This window comes from Zootoca vivipara, chromosome 7 (genome assembly GCF_965207765.1).
Source record: "Zootoca vivipara chromosome 7, rZooViv2.hap1.1, whole genome shotgun sequence".
Classification (NCBI taxonomy): domain Eukaryota; kingdom Metazoa; phylum Chordata; class Lepidosauria; order Squamata; family Lacertidae; genus Zootoca; species Zootoca vivipara.
In genome coordinates this window covers 39,610,451-39,628,218 of record NC_142590.1, presented here as the reverse complement: position 1 = coordinate 39,628,218, position 17,768 = coordinate 39,610,451, and the positions used below count along the sequence as shown (strand labels likewise).

Below are 17,768 nucleotides of genomic sequence, written 5' to 3'. Positions count from 1 at the left end.
GTACTTCCAACTAAATATGAAGTCTGATGCTGAACATTATAGCAATACATATCTCATTATCTGAACTTATGCCTAGTGGAGACTGGAATAGCCCCTTGGCTCCCTTCCAAGCCATTAGAGCAAAATGTTTCTTCCAAATTCCCCCGTTTCATTATTTTGTCACAGTCAAAGAGCACAGAAGAATCTAAAAGGAACACAGAGATGGAAACAATAATAGTTGCAGGTTTATCAAGTGTAAGTCTTTGATAAATAAGATAAGGCAGGAAAGAATACTACACCATTGATTTTACATGCTGTTTAACTACTGGACAGCTGGAAGGATTAATGCTGTGCATTATGCCCTGGCTATTCAGAAATTAAAACATAGTGTGCCAGCTGCTACTTTATCACTGCTTAAGGTATTAGAGCTCCTTAGAAAGCAGGAGAAATTGTTCTTTAGTTACTACCTCATCTCATATTCAGATTTATCCTGCAGGTTCACAACAAAGAGGCAAAAAATAAAATAAAATTGTCTCTGTGGTTGCCTGTAATCACACACTCACATACAGAAATGAGGGTGCTTTTGGCATGAGCATATTAGCTGTTTGTCATAGTTAAATGCAAAGCAGTGCATTCATGGAGCATTCAGTCTGACACTTAAATTGGGCAAATAATATATTTTTTTGCACATTATGAGAGCAACCTTGCTTGCCAAAGAACGGGGACACAGGTGCTCTTGTTTCTCTTGCACAGAGAAGTCTCTCTTTAATGTGAAATGGAGGGACTGTGTTGAGGGAGGAGCAGAAGCAGAAAAGTAGGACCTTGGACCTCTAGGAAGGCTTGGAGCAAGTTACTGTTCTTTCATCCCAGTTATTCAAAATAGGAAATAGGGTTATTGGGAAGGTAAATGATGGCTGCTTCACCATGCAAAATTTGGTATGTGGAAGCCACTTTTAAGTAGGCAGGAAAGGCCACAGATCTTACATCTAGTTTGTTCATTGTGTGTGTGTGTGTGTGTGTGTGTGTGTGTGTGTGTGTGTTTTGCCAAGGCATTTTACCACAGTGTATACTTGCGGAGAAACAGATGCACTTGCATTTATCCAAAATGACAATCTACATAGGAGAGTCGTGCTGCTTAGAAAAAATGGAATTTACTACTATGTGGGAAATTTTCATCTTGTGTGTTGCGGCCCTTGGATGAAGACTTATCAACCACTTTGTATACTGATACAGTAGTGCATTGTAGAGATTGTAGAAAAAAAATATAAATCCTAGAATTGTAGAGTTGGAAGGGACCATGAGGATCACCTAGTCCAACCTCCTGGAGTGCAGGAATCTTTTTGCCCCACATGAGGCTCAAACCCATGGCCCTGCGATTAAGAGTCTCATGCTCTACTGACTGAGCTATCCTGCGGGCTAAATCATGGAAGAACATCCATAAATCTGCCACAGAGGATGTACCCATGTTGTGATAAAATAATAAAAATCCTACTACCAGAAAAACAAAAAAAATCCTATGAAAGGATTTTTCTGCTTCTCAGAGACAAAACAAGTATGCTTTGAAAGATCCAATGGGCTTTGAAGTTAGGAAGCTGGGCAGGAGTGCTATGGCAGGGCAACCCCAGAGAAGTCACTCATGGCATTTTAAGAGACCCATTTGAGCATGCTATAAAACAGTACTGTGAGATGTAGAGACAAGCAGAAAAGTTAGCTCTTCATTCAAGAAAACAGCATACCACCAGATAGCAATGCCTACAAACAGGACTGGCCCCTATGAAGCAGTTGCCAGGACTGAAGGTTTTCATCTTCTACTTCCCTCTAAGTTTCATCACCAGCCGGATGTTTTCCAAGCAGCCTCAAACTATGTGTGGATCTGTGCCCTTTGTTTTGCTACACTCTGTGTCCTTGGAGACAAGTGGGGAGGGAGCTTAGTACAGTAGGAGCAGCAAGCTCCTGGGATATTTCATCAGCTGAGTCAGAACTGCTTTCTGCCCTTGGCTCCTCTTGCTCACTAAAGTCTGTTGCCTTTTCAGAATCCAACCACTCCTCCACTCCTTCCCCCTATGACCTGTCCTCAGTCTCCCACCGCCACTCCTGGGCTCTGAGCCTGGGCTCCCTGGGCTCTGATCTTTCCTCCTTTGATGCTTCCCTAGGGAGTTCCCTGGCTGGTGCCTCCCACCACTCCTCATCCAGCCGGTTCCTAACAAGTCTGTGCTAAAAACAGTGTGCAATATTTCTCTAGTTCATGCTGAAATAGCTGAAGGGAAGAAGGGGCATTGATCCTGCTTAATCTTTTCCTAGTTTTAGTAAGAGATGCTGTCAGTAAAACCAATCCAAAGCTTCTGCTACTCTTCAATGATTCTCTTCCTTGATAAAAAATAACCCTTTGGATGACCAATTCAATAGATCAATAGAGAGAGTTGTAGCCATTAATAGTATTGATAATTTAATCTAGGAGACCACTGAACTGTAGGTTGCTTTGTCTCTGGAGTAGAATTAAACAAGATGTGTCCTGTTAATGGTACACATTGGTTAAAACTGAAGAGTAGATGGTTCAGGGAGTACTTAAAATCAGTCCTCCAGGCGAGGGAGACAGGCAGTGAATGTCTCGTTTTAATATGGGAAGAAACGAGCCTTCTTCCTTTTTCTCTTTATGGGCAAGTATGGATGTGTCACAGTGTGCTGTAGCCACCTGGTAAGCCAGTCCTCTGTATCATCTTGCCAGATGAAGAGGACAGCTTTACTATTGCTCTGCTTCCACAAATTTCTCATCAGGTGTAGAAAGATAGCAAACACCTTCCATATTACTCAGCAGGATGATACCTTTCAAGTAAGGGCACAATCGTACCTCCCATCCTTCAAAGGAGGGGCTTTGCAGAGTGTCAGAGCCGCCACCACAACCACAGCTGTGCAGCTCATGGCAGTGGGTGGTAGGGAGAAGGACAACCAGGCCCAATACTACCATGTGGAGTTTGTGAGCACTAGATCTCAAGTCAGCTCAGCCCCCCGGCCCCTGTGAACTCCATGTTTCCACTAGTCCAAGCCAGTAGGCCTCCTGCTGATTAGCTGAGCTGAGAGAGCTGGGTGGAGGAACATTTCTACCTAATCCAACCCCCTACACTTCCAGCCTGGTGTAAGGGGTGGTGGTAGTAGATTATTGTGTAAGTTACTACTTGGCAAATGATTGTATGTATAGCCATGCACAGCAACAGCACTCCTTGGATGGCACTTAGAGTACCTAAACTCCCCAGAGATGTGCTTAGTTTGTACAAGAAACCAGCTGTAGCCCTTTGGAATCAGTTACCAGCTGAAATTAGGCAAACAAGATGTTTAGGCCACTGAAGCTGTTTTCGTTTAAGAAGCCATTTTATGGAAATTCAATTGTAGAAATTGTTTTCTTGTTTGTAAGAGCTTGATGCTTTGTATTTTATCTTGTTTTATCTTATTGCACACTGCTTCAATAGCTTCTGGCAGTAGGAAAGCTTAAGCATTCCTTCTTCCTGCCTATCAGTTCTCCCCTACAAATGTTCTTGCTCTGGCAGATGCAGGTTTGGGAAAAAAATACATTTGCCACTGTGTAGTTCCAATCTTGGTTGCCTGTATGGTAAGACATTGCCGAAGGGACTCTTGCAACATGTAAGCCATTGAACTCAAACTCACAAGGAACTACACCAAACTCTGGTAGGGGAATGAGGCTACAAAATGTTCTGCTGTGGGTGTTCAGGGAAGATTATGGCCCACAGTAGAGTGGGTTGACATACCAAGTGCAGGAGGTATTTTTTAATCAGGGAAGAAGTATTGATGGGGGTCTCCACAATGTCAAAAATCAAAATGACCTGCCAAGGGAGTTAAGATCAGCAGGGAAAGCTTTGTGGGCAAAACATGTCAGGGCCTTCTCTATGGTGGCTCCCAGGTTGTGGAATGACCTCCCTCTGAGATGCATCTTTGTAAGCAGTTTGACAATTGGCCAAGATGCACCTCTTTACCCAGGGCTTTGCCTAAGCGGATATCTTCCCTTCACCGGCATTGCTGTGCACTGCTAGTCTGTGCTACTGTTTTGCCACATTTGTTATGCGGTCTATTTCATGTTTTAATGCAAATTTTACGTATTTTAAGTGCAGTATTTTTGTACGATGTCCTAGGACCTGTTGGTGAACGGGGCAGGCTATATATGCACATAATAAATGAAATAAAGAAATAAGAAGGAAAGAACGAAAGAATCAGCGCAGAATCAGACAAACAAAGGGGCTGTTACAACGCAGCAACTGCATATGTACGTCCAGTTTACATCTTTCTCCCTGAATGCCAGGTAAGGAAAGCTCCAACTCAAGGATGCTGATGTGGCAGTAGGGCAGGTGAATTTCCTACACATGAACAAACTTGCCATAAGGCATAAAATGAAGCTGAACACATAGTTTTAAGATGCCACCTGAGTCTCTCAGGAAGATTTTGCTCTCTCTGCTCACTGTGGGATGAAGTCTTCCAGTTTAGGTTGGTGTTTAGGTCTCTATGCTGCCTAGCAAGGAGCATTTAGGGGTCTATAATTAACTATGGCATGAGTGGGTACTGGCGGGGAGGGAGGGAATATACTGCAGCTTTTGTAGCACAAATCCCACTGTGCTTGATGATTACTCTCCCACTGCTGCTTTTACAACAACTCAATTGGAGGCCTTTTGCCATCTCTTTGGGAGATTATCTTACAATCCGGCAAAAGGAAGTTTTGCTTTGTATTATTGGAATTCCCAAATCAAATACAGCAGTTTATAACAGCTTACTTAGCTCAGAATTTCCTACCTGGTTGGGGCAAGGGACACTGATTACCTTCACATTCTCTGGAATAAAATCATTGAAGCTAGAAAATGCAGAGATCCTTACAAAGATGGAAAAAGAAACAGTTAAAAAAAATTTTTTTAGCATAACTAAGCCAACAAATCAATGCTCGTGAGAATTATGGTGACACGGGTGGCGCTGTGGTCTAAACCACTGAGCCTAGGGCTTGCCGATCAGAAGGTCAGTGGTTCGGGGTGAGCTCCCGTTGTTCGGTCCCAGCTCCTGCCCACCTAGCAGTTTGAAAGCACGTCAAAGTGCAAGTAGATAAATAGGTACCGCTCCGGCGGGAAGGTAAACAACATTTCCGTGCGTTGCTCTGGTTCGCCAGAAGCGGCTTTGTCATGCTGGCCACATGACCCGGAAGCTGTCTGCGGACAAACTCCGGCTCCCTCAGCCTATAGAGAGAGATGAGCGCCGCAACCCTAGAGTCGACCGCAACTGGACCTAACGGTCAGGGGTACCTTTACCTTTACCTTTATGCACTGGCAGTTTCCCAGGAGGAGGTTAAGGATCATCAAGCACACTGTCTCTAGGGCAGGCACAGCCACTGGTCCTGTTAGCTAGGGATAGTGGGAGTTATAGTCCCAAAGCATCTGGAGGGTCGAGTTTGCCTATGCCTGCTCTAGAGCCTTGCCAGAGGCTTTGTTTTACTTGCAATAAGCCCCTCTATCTCCTTTTATTCTTAGGGAACTGATCCCTTCCCCCTACAGCCATCAGAAACCTATGATTTGCCTCCAGTGTCGGAGGCTGTATACTCCTGAATACCAGCTACTCAGAATCCCAAGTGGGGACAGCACTGTTGTACTCAAGTGCTGCTTATAGGCTTCCTACATGCATTTGGTTGGCCACTATAAGAACAGGATGCTGGACTAGATGAGCCACTGCCCTGATAAAGCAGGCTCTTTTTATCCATAAGCATTACCACCTCCAACCACAGAGGCAGAGCACTGCCCTCATGGCTAGCAGCCAATGATAGCCTTTTCCTCCATGAATTTGTCCAATCCTCTTTAAGAGTATCCAAGCTAATGGCCACATCACTGCCTCCTGTGGGAGCACTTTTATTGCAAAGAAATTCTGTCCTCCCACATCCCACGAGACCATTGATGGCTGCTGCTGCACTTGCTTCATTCACAACTTTCTGACTTAAAAGTTTGAATGTGAAACACAAGTTTTCTCCCACACCAGAGCATTTATTGACATGAAGTCTGATATGGCTATACAATCCCTCACCAGGAAACCTCACCATATGAAAACTCCCTGTATTTGCCAGCCATTATCAAACGGATTCATTGCCATTTGGACTCTGCTATGATGATAAAGCAACAACTTCCAACTAAAATTCAGTATGGCATAGGTTTTGCACAAGTCTCAGGTAGAAACTTAGCAAAGCCCTCAGAAAAGCTAGTTGTGCTATTTCCCATGCAGATATGTTGTTTGTTTGGATTTCAGAAACATCCACTGAGTTTTCATCCTGGACACTTCCCTCTGATTTTTAAGGGTTTTGTGTTTGTGTGTTTTGCACAGTGAGATGTGAAAATTACTTCCAACAATGATGAACTCCCCTTCCAATACATATATGAAATGTGATGTTACTTTGAAATTCAGATACTTTCTGTGAAAGGCACACAGCCTCTAATGTGACAAGGAGACGTCACATTTCAGAGGATGAGCTTGATAGCTTCAAATTTAACTCCAAGCAAGTAAGCAAGCAAGGCAAAAAAGAAAGAAAGTCCCCCCCTACCCCCTGCCACCAAAGTAAGCTCAGGAAGAATGAAGAGATAAGTAAAACCTCCTCTCCTCCCTCCCCGCCCCCATCCCTCATACATGTTGAGGACAAGCAAACAGCAAAGATGAGAAAGAGGATGGCAAAGATTCTAAGCAAAGAAGAAACAGGGATGCTTACAGAGTATCAGTAGATAAGCTTAGAGGGATTTGATCAGATTTGGATAACAGAAAGGATTGAAATCAATCCTTTAAAACTCAGAAGTATTGCAAGCAGCAGAGTGGGGGGTCATCTTCATCTGGAGAAGAATGGCTTAATTTGACAAATGTGCTCCTTTGCAAGAAAAGAGAACTGCCCACAACCCAAGGTGGAGAAGAGTTGTGGGGACACCTAGGCCACAAAAGCAACCTTTCCATTCTCTGGTCTGCTATGCTTAGTCTGCCACACAGTGTGTAAAACAAGCCCCCCCAGCTGTACAAATAAAATCAGCCTCTTGTATGGCTGCGCAGCCATTCACACAAATGGAGGGAGACTAGGGATGGGGGAATCTGTCGATTTCAGGATTTTGGTTTCTCCTATTTCTTGTCCCCACACATTTCCACATCAGTTTGCGTGTGTGCGCACGAACGCACGCACACACTATATATATATACCATAAAAATTCATTACTGTCTTAGTTCACTTTTCTGCTAATATATACACCTTTGCCTGCATTTCCTCCCAATGTACACATTTTTGCAAAGCCCTAATATAGAGCTAATATAAAAGGGCTGTTGATGGCTATGCTCTGCCTGCGAGAATGGAGACACCAATGCTTCTGAAAAGCAGCTGCTGGAAACCAGAGCAGGTGAGTGTGCTCTTGTGCCTGAATTCTGCTTGTGGTTCCCATAAGGATCTGGTTGGCCACTGTGAGAACAGGGTGCTGGACTAGCCCAACCCACAAGGCTCTTCTTGTGTTCTTATTTTTATATATTATTTTCACTAATATATGTGTTTCTGTACATATTACTTGGCTGGAGAATTGCTAGCTGAAGTGTGAATTCTGAAGGATAGCTTGTTTTGGTTTGTGCATTGCTCTGGAATGTATAAAACTAGTAGATTCACCTTTAAGCATGAACTAAATTGAATTTCTCCCCCTGTCCCTACAAAAGACACGGCATTCCTCCTTTATGTATTATCCTTTACTCACCCATAGAGGTTTTACAATACCGTACATAGAACTATTGAGAGGATAAAGACAGTAGCACTATCTGCTTGCTTGAAAGCATTTACAATAGATATTGCCTTTCAAGCTTTGTGGGTAACTAAAAACCCAACAGTCACCTATTCGGTGATCTATGACTAATGGTTGAAGAGTACTGGAGCGAGATCAGTCTCTCAGTCCACATCCCCAAGTACTAGCTAATACATATGGGGCGTAGGAAGATAGGGGTGGGGGGGGGTGGGCCACCCTGAGCGGCGAGCTCTAAGTGGCGCCATTGCGGGCGCCCGCCCCACCCCCAAAACACGCGTCCCGCCCCCTGAATGTGTGTCATGCCCCTCCAGTAGGCACACCACGCCCCCGGAACGCGTGCCCTGCCCCTCCGGGAGGCGCACCCCGCCCCCAGAACGGGCGCCAGCCCCGCCCCCACTGCCGGAGCATGAAGCTCCGCCACTGAATACCTAGGTGAAACTTGCAGCAAAAAATTAATGGCTGAAAATGAATTACCTGCAACTTCAACAGCTTGAGAAAATCTTACCGCAGTGTTTGGGAAACAGAAAACATATCCAGCCTTCTGGGGAATCCCGCAAATTATTTTCTCATTTTAACTTTGCAGTGTGCTTTATGGAGTGGCATTTTCTCCCCGAAGGGCTATTATTACATGCTGTAGATTCTGACCCTGCCTAGAATATTCTTTCCAGAGTTTGAAGTTTGAATATATAATGGAATCCTCTTAAGGGAATAAAGTGCCAACTCAATGTTTCTCCACCACTACTCCTACTCAAGGGTAGAGGCAATGGATCTGCAGCCCACACTAGTTCCCAACTTATCTATGCTCCGGGGTGTGTGTGTGTGTGTCTGTGGAGCTTGCATAGGTTGGGTGGCATGTGTGTCCTTACAATCTAATGTCAGTAAGATCATCGCCAACACCCTTCCTAAAACCTACAACATATGGAAAAACAATTATTGATTTTTGTGGCCTAATATCCTGCTCCACTGCAAAATGTAGTACAAACACATTTAATCAGAAAGGCTGGGGTAGATATGAAATACAGGAGGGAAGGGATACAAAAACTGGCATCAGATAATTTGGAGTTTGAGTTCATTGAGGTCAAATAACGGCATCTGTATGAAAGGCTCAGCATCATTCAGACTCACCATTAGTGCACCCAGCCTCATCAATTCCACTTTCACAGTCTTTTTCTCCATCACACCTCCATGAAGATGGGATGCATTTGTTGCTGGAGTCTCCACAGCTAATTTTTTCAGCTAAGCATACTTGTTTGGCTAAAAAAAGAAACACAAAAATAACATAATTAATGAATAAAATAAGAACTATATATAACTTTATCTCAGAGTGCCCCACATTTTCATCAGGCAGCACACATAGTAGAAAGACTGGTGGATGTCCTTTGTGGGTTCACAATATACAATATACAATTGTACAATTATATCTGAAAGCTTTGAACAAGACACTTCCATTGCTGCTTTGCTTTCTAGAATGCTTTCTAAACTTGATCAAAATACTATGCAAATAATTTAGCTGGAATGTATTTTCCTGTTTATTGGTTTGTTACATCTTCACCACCTGAAGCACAGTAACAGAGTTAAAAAGAATTGACCTCCTCCAAGTATAGCAGGCTGAATAATCTCATAACCTCAGGATGTTATAAAGGAATATAAACAGGTGTAAATTAGAAGACAGTGTACCCAAAATCACTAAACCCAGTGTACCTTGAGTGTCTGGAGAAAGAATCTAGGAACTTAATTCTGAATAGATTTAAACAACAAGGCGGAGGGGGAACGCTGCCTAGTTCATTACAAAAACAAGAATCCCTTTCAGTCTGAAATCTCTTTTGCAACACTTTTAACCCATTGCAATGTCCTTGACTACAAGACCATAGATGAACACACCCAAAGAATAGGATTAAATCTTTTTTTATATAAGTATTTCTTTGAGATACTGTATTTAGGAATGCAAATACTAGCTACCTATTCTAGGATAAGGAGAAAGGGTGGTGAAAAGCAGTCCTTACTACTCGTCTTGCTCTTGTAGATACCATTGCAGAAGATCAGGCGGCTGCTTTTGGAGATACTGTCTCTTACTCAGTATACAAGTCCAGATTCCCTTCTCTCATTGTGGTTTCATATGATGATCTTTAATATGGAACTGTTTTGGCACACAAGTTAATTTTGATCACGGAAGTTTGACAGGCAGATCTGCCTTTGCAACACTAAGATACATATTCGCAAGTTTGCATTTCTCTGCTTCCCACAAATGCACCACTGACCTAATAATAAGGGGAAAGAAGTGTCTGGTGGGCGCCACTGAAATTGAAAAGGAACTGGAAATTGGGGGATTAATCAAGCATTTAATAGTGTCCAAAAGGTGATGCTTCTCTGCCACCCCCACTCCCATTCCTACATTGAGGCCATAAAAGTGCTCGGTGAATGAAACTGCCCTCATTGACATTTTCTTAGTGGGTTTCCAATCTGAAGGCAATCAAAGCAGCTGCAGCTTCACCGCCTGGCTCCCCCCCCCCCCGGGAGCTCATCATTCTAACAGGAAAATGAAAGGCCACCAGGAGCTGTCATAAAAAATGTAGCATCTTACTGAAGTTAAGGGGGGAAACCCCTGAATAATTATAGAGTGGATGCTGTCATTACCTAGCTTAGTGAAACTGTTTTGAAGACATAGTCTAATTTCATTTTAGCTGGTCTGCCAACCTGGTGTTCTCCAGATATTTTAGATTATAGCTTCCAATACATCTGGAGGGCATTTAGACGAACATCGTAACAGCCACAGGCCTGGAATGTAGAAGGTATCTACCTGTGCCTCATCACAAACAAGGCCCATAAATCAGGTTCTCAGAGGTTATAGACATACTATTAATGTCATATACAAATGATCATACTGCCTGTGAACATCAAAGAACTGTACATGCCAAAAGGGGCTCTTAATCCACCTGCCCTTCTCCAAACAAACACTAGCCCCACAATACTGCAAAATGAAGTTCTGAAAGCTCCCCAAATGTTGTGCATTGGCACAATGTCCAATGCACTGTTACAGAATGCACAGAGGTAGCCATGCATTTGTCTGGATCACATCAGTTGGGAGTTTCTAAATACAGTAGTACCTCGGTTTATGAACACAACTAGTATCTTGAAGGCCGTTAAAATAATGGGTGCTAGAGCAGACCTGTTGCTCTAGCAACCTCGGGGACATTCGTAGAGGCATCTTTGGGGCCTGATCCGCCGTGCTGCCGGCGGAAGGGAAGCAGCGCCCATGCGCCCGAGTAGCATGGAAGTGTGCCCGAGTAGCCCGTGTAGGAGTGGCGCCACTGCTTATGGAGTGCGCCCGTTTGTGGAGCCGACGGCTGCGGCCCGTCGTACTGCGCGTGTTCGCCTCGGGGATCTGCTGCTCCCCGTCTCCCTCCCGCCCCTGCGGTAAACCCTGTTTAGAACCAGCCAATGGCGAATAGTGGCAGGAGCGTAGGGGGGGGGAAGGAAAAGAAAGCAGCCTCCTCCTCCTCCTCGCGCAGTGAGGCGCTGTCCGGCCGGGAGCGGCGGTTGGCGGCCGCAGGGAAATGGTAGGCAGGGGGGGGAGAGCGTGTGTGTGCGTCCAGTCTTTGCGTCCAGTCCCTGTGTCCGTGGGGCACATGCGCAGTAGCGCGAACCCAGGGACACAGGGACTGGACGCAGAGACACTTGGACTTTATTATATAGGATTGGTTCCGGAAGTCTGTTCATAAACTGAAGCGTTCATAAACTGAAGCGAACTTTCCCATTGAAAGTAATGGAAAGTGAATTAATCCATTCCAGATGGGTCCGCGGCGTTCGTAAACCGAAAATTCGTAAACCGAGGTGTTCATAAACCGAGGTTCCACTGTAGTGGGAAACATATGTGGTTAGTAAACCACTAGATTAAATGACTGTCTGAACAGCTAGCATTTCCAAAGTTTCCACCTTTGGAGTACCACAGTGATGGTATTCTAACGTTGCTCCCACTGTGCCCTGAATGGAAGAACAATATCTGGAAACCCTCCAGCTATGGAAGTTTTTTTTCCTGACTTGACATGTAAGCAATTTAATTTCTATATACTTACATGCTTACTTGCAACTCTCCCAAAACAGAAGAACCTAGGAGACCGCAGTTTTGGGAAAGAAACAGAACATAATAGAGTTGTTCAGCTGAAATTTATTTGAGAGCAAGTCTCTGAGGAATTGGCCATTTCTGTTTACGTGATAGAAGACATTTCTCTCGCCATCAGAAAAAGCCTGAAGGTAAAATAGCTCAGAGTTGTCTTAAACTTGTGCTTTTGGGGAACAAAAACAAGCAATAAAAGTATAAACTTATGGTGAAATGTAGCAAAGTGGCAGGAAGGTTATATAGGAATCTCAGTATCAATTTGATCTCAGAGCCCACAGCAAGAAACACCTTTGGAAGAATAACGGATATGAGAATGGCAGGACAGGCAGCATCTGTTTATGAAAAGGACACCGGGTTAATCACCACAATGATTCAAGTAATTAGATGCATTTTGAAAAGTAAATCTGAGCATTTAACCCTCAAAGCAGAAAACCATCAGTTGTCAGTGTAAATCAACTATAGGGAGCTCAAACACAACTGGGAGCTAAGCCTGAATAATTTCAAACTCAGCTTTTCACTATGAAATGCAAAGGTAAGGAAATGAACTTTGGCAAAGAAATGACAAATCAAATCAAAAGTGTTGAGGACAAGAGTCAATGCAATTTTGGTCTGCTTCATTTCAAACAAAAATGCTATGAAAATACTAGCCAACAGGTCATGAAAGAAGGGTAGAGATGAAGGTGTGCATCTCCTCTGCTTGCTTGCTTTCATTTATTTTAGGCTTTTGCAAATTTGTCTGCCCAATTTTTTCTTGCAGAGAAAGAGAAGGTTAACTTTTACTTGATAGTGACTGCTATCAAGGCTCTTGAGGTCTGTGTTGATGCAAAGTATAAGTAAGCTGGACTTTTCCAAAACAGTCAATGAAAAAGACTTGGTTAAAAAAATGTCAGACACATCAAGACCAATTTATCACAATGAAGCACAAATGCCAAGGATGGACAACAATGCTTTATTTATACAGGACAAGAGCGAAGACGACAAGACGGTTCCATTGACCAGCCACAGCAAATGACCCATTCATTCTCCTTGTTTTCTTTACACCCCAACACTACAAATTCTTTTACAGAAATCGTAGAGCCTAACTGGCGCCCCACTGCTTGGCTTCCTCTTATGCCACTGCTGAGCTCTTCAGGCATAGAAGCATTATGCATATTCAAGGAAAGGGGGAGATAACAAAATGGATTTCCTTTCACAAGACCATTTGTCAGGTTCTCACCATGCAGGTACTCTGCAACCACGTACAAACGGGAATTCAGCAAATTCTACGTGTGGGAAACCTACAGATCTCTTCATTAGCAGGCTAGACAGTATCCGGGAGCATGAAAAAAAAGGCCCATTTTGTGGAAATGTGTCATCTTGAACAATGAGGTCGGCATTCCCACTACCACCATGTTGAGAATCCCTAACACTATTCTTGATTTCTCCTGAGGACATAGATTAGTATGAGGCAGTAGCGGTTTTGCTGTGGCAACAACCTCAATAACCGCATATCAAAGAGACAGAGTTCTGAAGGCTGGCCAAGGCTTACCACAAATCTCAGTCAAATATTGCTTGTGGTAGGAAAAGGTCACAATATGGGTTAAAAGTACTTGAACTGGTGCCCTGTTGTGGAGGTTGAGAAGGCTGGTGCTGGCATAACCCATGTAATTTATTTTTATTTTTCAGTTAACAACTTTATATGTATATGAAACAGCTGTGGGTGACTATGCTAAGGCAGAATAATAGGAAACCACACCCTGGTGAAAATTATAACATTTGCAGATTCACATAATTAACCTACAGCTTTAAGACTTTAATTGCATATTACTGCAGAGAAGCCACAGAAGTAGAGCAAATATCAAACATGAACAGCAAAACTTTATGGTTAGAACACAGTATTAATAGGATCATAGCTGTGAAGGCTGGAAAATATTAGCTCCTAGTATGTGATTTTGTTTGATACAGATTATTTTTTTCACATTCCCAGGAGAATAGAAAAGGATTTGCTTGAGCTTAATTCCTTTGGATGAAGCAGCACAGCCCTCTCACAAATGTAAGTCTTGGGATTTTGTGGCCAAAACTGCTGTATTTGGTCAACCGGGGTTATAGACCATTATCTCCATCTCCCTTTCTCTGACTTTGTAGATCATCTGAAGCTTGTTCATCATCAAATAAACATGGCACCCATTGGACAAAGCAATAGATAAGCATTTGCCTTGCTTTAATGTAGATTAACACACATAATTATCATATTGGAGATAAGAGTAAATAATCAGGCATTCAAAATCCCAGACTTAATCCTAAACACTGAAATTCTACATTTTATAGCAGGAGCTTAGAACAACAGTGATAGGCATTCATTTCAGGACATGCCATTAAGGCCTTATAAATCAACTTATTTTTGTGACTAATGATCTAAGTGAGAAAGATGGATCTCTGATAACTTTATTGTCACTTATGAGAGTGCTAACTTATCTCTAAATTTTAAAAAAAGGATCTAGAAAGGGGAAGACAAGAACTGTCAGGAGATGGGGGAAAAATAAACCTATGGGGTTTTAGAAGTTAGAACTGGGACAAAGTCTTCTGACATATTGTTCATTCTGCACTTACAATAAATTTACTTTGGAATTTTTCTTTGGAATTTTCTGCCCATTAATATTAGGTACCTTCACTGGATTGTTTTCACTGCCTGCTAAAAACTTTTCTGTTTAGGTGAGCCTAGTCAGACAAGTAATTTTATTATGTATGCTAGCCTTAAAATGTACTTATATTTTGATAATTTTTTCTATATGTTTTTAAAGTGTGATTTAACAATATTTTATGGATGTTTAAATGATTTTATGTAAACCAGTGTTTCCCAAGAGGGGCCATATGCCCCCCCCTTGGGGGCAGGATATTCCAAGGGGGCAACAGGTGAAAATCACATAACTTGGGGGGCACAGCACAAGGCCTGTTGGGGGGAGGCTTTTTGTTAGGGGGGCAGAACCTCAGTTTGTATTGATTTTTACTGATTTTTACTTACTACACCCATGGGGGGCCACAGTAGAAAAAAGGTTGGGAAACACTGATGTAAACCACTTGTGGTTTTTGTTAATCAACAAAAAAGTGCCCTATAAATTGTATCAAATAAAAACAATCAATCAGAGTTTGGGAGGCTGGGTATCATCTCTGACCAGTAAGCCTTCTGGACATGTTATACCGTATTTTTCCGTGTATAAGACTGAAATATACTCGGAGTCCTGTAGTGACTTTATGCTCTTTGTTGCAGCTTGTAAAACAGTGAATGAAATGCTCCCCAAACCTCAGGCTTTTATATACATTATTTACACAATGAGTCCCGTCTGATTGGCTGATTCTGCTTCCCTCCTGGAGCCTGATTGGTCTTCTCCTGCAAGCCGATCAGTTGTTGCATTCTAGAATCCTACTTGCCTATTGTTCTAGGATCCAAGCTTAGTACATAACAAATACTAGGGTTGTTGTTTTTTTACCAAAAAATTAGGGTTAAAATTGGGGCTCTCTTATACACGGGTAGTGCTAAGGGGTGTTTTCTCAATTTGGAGTCCACCAAAATAGGGGGCGTCTTATACGTGGGGGTGTCTTATGCACAGAAAAATACAGTAATTCTCATAGGAATGTCAATTTCCATAGCACCATGTGCCTCTTGATGAACCACATTTGATTGGTTCCAATATATGCTGCACTGCCCCCAGATGGCAAAGTAATGGCTAGGGCAAGGGTAGCCATCAAAGTGCTCTTCAGATGTCATGTACTGAGCCAGAATGGCCAATAGCCAGGGAAGAGGACAGCTGAGTCCAAAACATCTGGCTATGGGGGGCACCACATTGGTTACCCCAGGCCTAGGGCGTCACCTTCCCTGTCCAGAGCAAAACCAATTTAAGACCTCAAATCATCAACAGGTGCCGATGCCAAGTGGAACACTGGGCTTCCCTCTTTCTTTATATCAACTGCCTAAAACAGTCAAGGCAACTTACAAAATACTCTGATAATGCAACTGCAAAACATAAGAACAATTTTACAAAATTAGGTAACAACCTGAAAGCGAGGATCAATTCAAAACAATTACTTCCCTATTCATTTTGCATCCAGAGACTTCCCTGCTCTTGCACAACTGAATCAAAAGCAGGATCAGAAACAAATGCTGTCTTTCAAGATTACACATTCAGGCAGTTTGGGACTACCTTCTGCTAAAGGTCTGACCATCTTAAATACAGCTGTAACAGCACAAATATTACAGTCCTCAGATATCTTCTGATATATCCTCTTGTTTCAGAGCTATTTGTAGCTTTGCAGTTCAAAAAACACATAGGCATGGATATGTCTACATGTAGTTTTTGTTGAAAGGCTTATTACTTTTTTACTGCTTCAATACATATTTGACACTCTTTGATTTACACAAATTGGAAGCTTCATAAATGCCTCTTCATCTGTCCCATGTGAGATCGCAGAAAATGTAATTTAGTGAATAATTAGCTATGTTGCTAAGCTAGGCAAGTTCTATATCCAGAAGAAAACCCTTCCTTGTAATATTTGATGCAAGGAAAAATACCCTTCAACTTAAGGATTTAAAAGGAAGAATAAATGGACAAGGCCAAGGTTGCTCAGGGTTAATTAATTAAAAATAATTCATTATTAATTAATCCTGTGTGTGTGTGTGTTCAAATAGCCCAGGATATGTGTAGGGAGTGAGCTGAAGTTGTGTTTGCACGTAAACATTATTATTATTTTATTTATTTTATTTGAAACATTTCTATTTCACCTCCCCCTGTTAAGCCTCCAACACAGCCCACAACATCAACACTCAACAGCAAGACACCCAGCAGATACTGAAATGAATAAGACAGTTTTACACTTGCTGTCTAAAAGATGGCAACGATGGTTCTGGGGAAGGATTCCACAAATGATATATCACCACAGAAAAGGTCTCATCTCCAGTCTCCACCCACCTAACTTTGGAAAATGGTGGCACTCAAAGCAGGGCATCAAAAACCAAATTTAAGCAATGGGCAAGCCCATATTCATTAGGAGAGATACCACAGATTTATTTATATATTGTAATCAGGAATACATTGTGATGGTATCGCACGACTACTTCACAAACCTTGCCCATACTTTTTTCAAAGAAATCCAGATTTGATAAAGTGATTTGTTGAGTTTTTTTTAGGATTGAAGTTCCTGAGCATTTTTTTAGTATTTTACCCCAGTACAGTGGAACTTCGGTTTACGAACGCAATTCGTTCCACGGAGGCATTCGCTCCCTGAAGGCACGCTTCTGCGCATGTGTGAAGCACCGATAGAGCACTTCTGCACATGCGCGAGCTGCACAGAAGCGATCTGCACATCCGACGCCGTGGAACCCGGAAGTGTTTTCCGGGTCCGCGGCTTTCGTAAACGGAGGCATTCATAAACAGAGGTAGGTGTAAACCAAGGTTCCACTGTACATATACTGTCACGGGGGCCGAATTAAATTGCCTGGCGGGCCGGATTAAGCCTCCGTACCAAACTTTGGGCATGTCTGCCCTATATGAACTTCCTTGAATGTTCGGTCAAACTGGAGGGGGAAAAGGAACATTGCCCCTGGGCTTTTTCTTTACATTCTGGCAGGTTTAATGCTGGATTTTCTTGCTTTTGTTCAATCAAATCATACCCATAAGCCTCATATTCCAAAGCTTTTAATTGTTCAGTCAAACCTGCCTTAAGGGATTACCCAAGGAATTAAGGAAAGGAAAGAAAAAACAGCAGTCGCCTGAGGTAGACTTTGAACTAAAGGTTGAATCTAATTGTTTTGGAAAAGTTGGGGATACTTTGAGGTAATTATTAAAGCCAGAAAGCTGCCTATGTGAAGCAATGCTTTTGAGTAAGTTAAGTATACTGGGAATGTGGCTTAC

The 17,768-nt window shown here is 42.6% G+C and overlaps 1 protein-coding gene across 2 annotated transcripts in view; it reads right to left on the bottom strand.

Annotated features, from left to right (window-relative positions):
- Positions 1-17,768, bottom strand: part of LRP8 (LDL receptor related protein 8) — a 188,011-nt gene that overhangs the window by 40,069 nt on the left and 130,174 nt on the right. For both annotated transcript variants that reach the window (XM_035123356.3, XM_088674046.1), the window contains exon 4: positions 8,892-9,020. In XM_035123356.3, coding sequence (XP_034979247.2) covers positions 8,892-9,020 — 129 coding nt within the window. The remainder of the gene's footprint in view (positions 1-8,891; positions 9,021-17,768) is intronic.